At 50.7% G+C, this 4,420-nt stretch overlaps 1 protein-coding gene across 1 annotated transcript; it reads right to left on the reverse strand.

The window, feature by feature from the left end:
* Positions 1-221: 221 nt before the first annotated feature.
* Positions 222-1,413, reverse strand: IER5 (immediate early response 5). Its single transcript, XM_081866280.1, has one exon. It carries the CDS (start codon positions 1,337-1,339, stop codon positions 407-409), a length of 933 nt encoding a protein of 310 aa, XP_081722406.1. The 5' UTR covers positions 1,340-1,413; the 3' UTR covers positions 222-406.
* Positions 1,414-4,420: the final 3,007 nt, after the last annotated feature.

Genomic DNA, 4,420 nt, shown 5'->3' on the forward strand with positions numbered 1-4,420 from the left:
TTCCACCTAAACATTAGGAAGAACTTCCTGACAGTAAGAGCTGTTGGACAGTGGAATTTGCTGCCAAGGAGTGTGGTGGAGTCTCCTTCTTTGGAGGTCTTTAAGCAGAGGCTTGACAACCATATGTCAGGAGTGCTCTGATGGTGTTTCCTGCTTGGCAGGGGGTTGGACTCGATGGCCCTTGTGGTCTCTTCCAACTCTTCTATGATTCTATGATTGCCCTGGTCCAGTCGCGCCCGCATCCCTCCGCGGGAAAAGAACGGGTGGCGCATGGAAGGAGCTTCTCGTCTAGCAGCCTGGCCGCTTGCAATCCGAAGCAAACCCGGATCAACGTGCAGCCCCCCCTCTCCGCCCCCGCCCCCCCCCCGCGGTCCCAATAATATGCAACCGGGGAAAATAGGCAAGTTCAGAAAGCCACGATGGCCGTGCTCCACGGGTTGAGGTTGCGCAGCATGGACTCGTCGCAGCAGATGGGCCCCGGCTCGGCGTCCGCTGCTGCTCCGGCCGACGCCTCGTCCTTGTCGTCGTCTTCCTGGGCTTCCCTCCGCCGGCGCCGCCCGGCGCCCGAGGGCTTTTTGCCGAGCAGTCCCGAGAAGCTGGAGCCGAAGATACTGATGAGGCTGGCCACGTTGCCCGTCTCCAGGTCGCCGCCGCCGCCGCCGTCGTGGTGCCTGGGGTCCCGCGGCTCCCGCTCCCGGCGCGGCTTCTTCAGCGGGGAGCTCCCCGACGGCGCGCCCTCGCCTCGTTGCGCAGCGGCGCCCCGCTTCCTGGGGCAGCAGGGCGGAGAGGGAGCCTCGGCCGGCTGCTTGCCGGCATCCGCCGTCGGGGAAGAGCCGCCGCCGCCGCAGCAGCGCCGCGCCAGCCGATGAGCATCCCAATCCGGCGCCAGGGTCCGCGGCGACGGGGGAGCCCTGCGCTCCGCAGGCAGCGCCGCCGGCTGCAGGAAAAACGGAGGCGAGGGAGGAAAGACGGGCAGCCTCGAAGGCGGTCCTCCTCCTCCTCGGAGCGGATCCGCACCAGGCGCCATCGGCCCCGGGAAAGGCGCCGCCTGCGCGCCATCCAACTCGCTCAGGTAGACCTGCCGGGCGCTGCGCAAGACGAGCGAGACCAGGAGGTTGCGGTGCAGCTTGACGCCGCCGCGCTGGCCCCGCGCGCCGTACATCTTGCCCAGAGAGATGCTGACGATGCGCTGCGCCTCCAGCTTGCAATCCATGCCCGACGGGATGCCCTCGGCCCGGCGCGCAGGGCCGAGGAGGGGCGAACGCAAGCGGGAGCAGCCCGTCCGCGCAAAACACACCGCGCGTCTCCGTCGAAGGAGCAGCCAGCGGAACCTCACCATCCGCCGCGCTCCATCCCGCGGCCGATTGAAGCCAGCCCAGCCCGCAGCGCGCGGTTTTGAGAACGCAGTGCATTGCGCCGGAGCCAATCAGAGCAGCGGGCCGTTGCCCGGCTCCGCCTACCCCCGTCTAGCCTCCGGCGCGCGCCCGGCTTCCTCCCTCATGCGCGCGCCCGCCCCGCGCGCTCGGCCAATGGGGAGCGTGGGAAGCGAGATTCGAATAGGTCCTTGGCCCCGCCCCTCCCGCCTGCTGAGCCCGCGCTTCAAAGAGGCGAAGCGTTCCTTGCGCGCTGGGGGCTGCGAAGAAGGGGCTGCAAGAGATTTTTTTTGTGCAGATAAGCGAACCTCAACAGCAGCGCTTGTTCCCCCAGGAAGCGTGCATGTGCAGGATCGCTTCCTTTCTTTTTTTTTTTTTTCATTTCTATTCAGTCTAGTGGGGTTTTATTTCATGCAGCATAGTTTCGAATTTACAAGTATCTCTCCCAATTTATGACAGAAGAGATTCCAAGGGTCATTTAGCCCCCTGCATAGCATCCACCAACTAGATGGCTTCAGGAATCTAGTAGGTTTTTAAATTTTTATTTTTATTAGTTTTAAAATGACTATGAAACCACAGAAAAAAGTAAACAATCACAAAAATTCAATAACATGTCCAGTTGAAGGCAGGGCATGGAAAACCCAGTCGGTAGAGCATTAGATTCTTAATTGTTGTGGGTTGTGGGTTCGAGCCCCACCTTGGGCAAAATATTCCTGCATTGCAAGGAGTTAAACTAGATGATCCTTGGGGTCCCTTCCAAATCTACAATCCTATGATTCTATTAAATTTCTGTAGGTGTCATGGGGAGAGATACTTGTAAATTCGAATCTGCACCCTCTTGGCGCTTCCAGATGATCCAAGCTTTTTTTTTTTATTCTTTTGATGTTGCTCACTCCCTGTTCTATTCCCTCCAACATTTCTCCGATGAAAATAGGGACATCCTATTCCATACCCTCCAACATTTCTCCAATGAAAATACAGTGGTGCCCCGCAAGACGAACGCCTCGCAAGACGGAAAACTCGCTAGACGAAAGAGTTTTCCATTTTGGAGGTGCTTCGCAAAACGAATTTCCTATGGGCTTGCTTCACAAGACGAAAATGTCTTGCGAGTTCCTGCGGGGTTTTTTTCCTCCCCCCCCCTTTTTCTAAGCCGCTAAGCCGCTTATCCGATAAGCCGCTAAAAGCCGCTAAACCGCTAATAGCGCTAATCTGCTAAGCCGTCAATGGGCTTGATTCGCAAGATGAAAAAACCGCTAGACGAAGAGAATCGCGGAACGGATTCTTTTCGTCTTGCGAGGCACCACTGTAGGGACACCCTATTCCATAACCTCCAACATTTCTCCGATGAAAATAGGGACATCCTATTCCGTACCCTCCAACATTTCTCCAATGAAAATAGGGACATCCTATTCCATACCCTCCAACGTTTCTCCATTGAAAATAGGGACATCCTATGGAAAAGCAGGGCATTTCAGGATCAAATCAGAAACTAGGACAACTCCTGTAAATCCGGGACTGCACCTTGGAACATGAGGACACTCGGCCGGTGGATCATCCCCCTAATTTCTCCTTGTGTCAATTTTTACAGAGCAAAAAGTGGGAATTCACACAAGATGAAAACATCATTCCACATATGAACAGCAAATGGTTGGACTGAAGTTAAAGCTGTTATAACCTGCGTGGCATTAACTGCAGTTTAGCCATTTGCTGTTTACATGGAGAACGATGCTGACTTTATCGTAAGGAATGCTGACATAACGCAAGCAAAATGCCTTGAACACAGTGTTGTTATTGCAGAGCTTTCAATGTGTTTTGAATTTTACAGTGCTGAATCCTAAAGTACCGGGTAAAACACAGGTCAAAGTCTCAGCAACTTCTTAGCAGAACGCTCCTTAATGTAAAGCCAAGCTGATGTAAAGCAAAGCTCACACAAGTAACCTGTTTCCCCATTACAGAGGAAGTAAATAACATGCTAATTTTACCAATGCTCATGCATACTCAATGAATCAGCAACAGTCATAGCTTAATAATAGCCAGATCCTTGTCACTTCTGCCAAGCTGTGGCCATTGGCCTTTGAAATAATTGATCTTTTTTATTATTATTATTAAATATTTTATTGATTTACAGAAGTATGTGTAATGTCTCTCATATTTTTTCCATGTAACATTTTTACAAATCAGTTTCATTTGTTGAGACATTAGGAAGAAAAGGGGGGGAGGGGGGAAGATGGGGGAGGGTGGGGTCGGGTGGCGATGTTTCTATTTTGCTTAATGTATGTAGGGTTTGGTGTCAGCATTGCTCGTGCAGGTTCTACGCTGTTCACTTGTGTTCCTTTGGTGGTGAGAGAGGTTGGGGTTGGCCTAGGGTGTGGTTGTTCGTTTGTGATTGGCTGTGGTGAGCTTTGTTTTTGTGTGTGAGTGGGGTGGGTGGGTGTTTATATATATATATATATAATATTTATTGGTGTTTCAAAAAGTTACAAGAATAAAAAAGAAAGAAAAAGAAAAACAGAAAATACAAAATACAGGGGAAAAAATAAAAACAATTAAAAGCAAATCCATCTTTCCATATCTTATCTCTCATTTGCTTGTTTCCTTGACCTCCTCACACCTCCCTTTTTTGTATTCTAGTTCATTAGTTGTTTCAGCAAATCCTTTCCTTCTTTCTTTTTATCTTACTATTTTATCTTAATATATTGTAACTTTACATTCTGACCTGTTAACAATCCATTTTTACTTAATCCTTTATAACATTACTACTAAAACCACATAGCTTCGTTCCAGCATCCTTCTAACATTCCTTAATTTTACAGTGTTTCTGTAGATAAACTTTAAATTCCTTCCAGTCTTCTTCTACTGACTCTTCTCCCTGGTCTCGGATTCTGCCAGTCATTTCCGCCAGTTCCATGTAATCCATCACCTTCATCTGCCATTCTTCCCAGGTGGGTAGATCTTGTGTCTTCCAGTACTTTGCAATAAGTATTCTTGCTGCTGTTGTAGCATACATAAAGAAAGTTCTATCCTTCTTTGGCACCAATTGGCCGACC

The sequence above is a fragment of the Podarcis erhardii genome, assembly GCF_964252035.2.
Source record: "Podarcis erhardii genome assembly, chromosome: 6".
In the NCBI taxonomy this organism is placed as follows: Eukaryota; Metazoa; Chordata; class Lepidosauria; order Squamata; family Lacertidae; genus Podarcis; species Podarcis erhardii.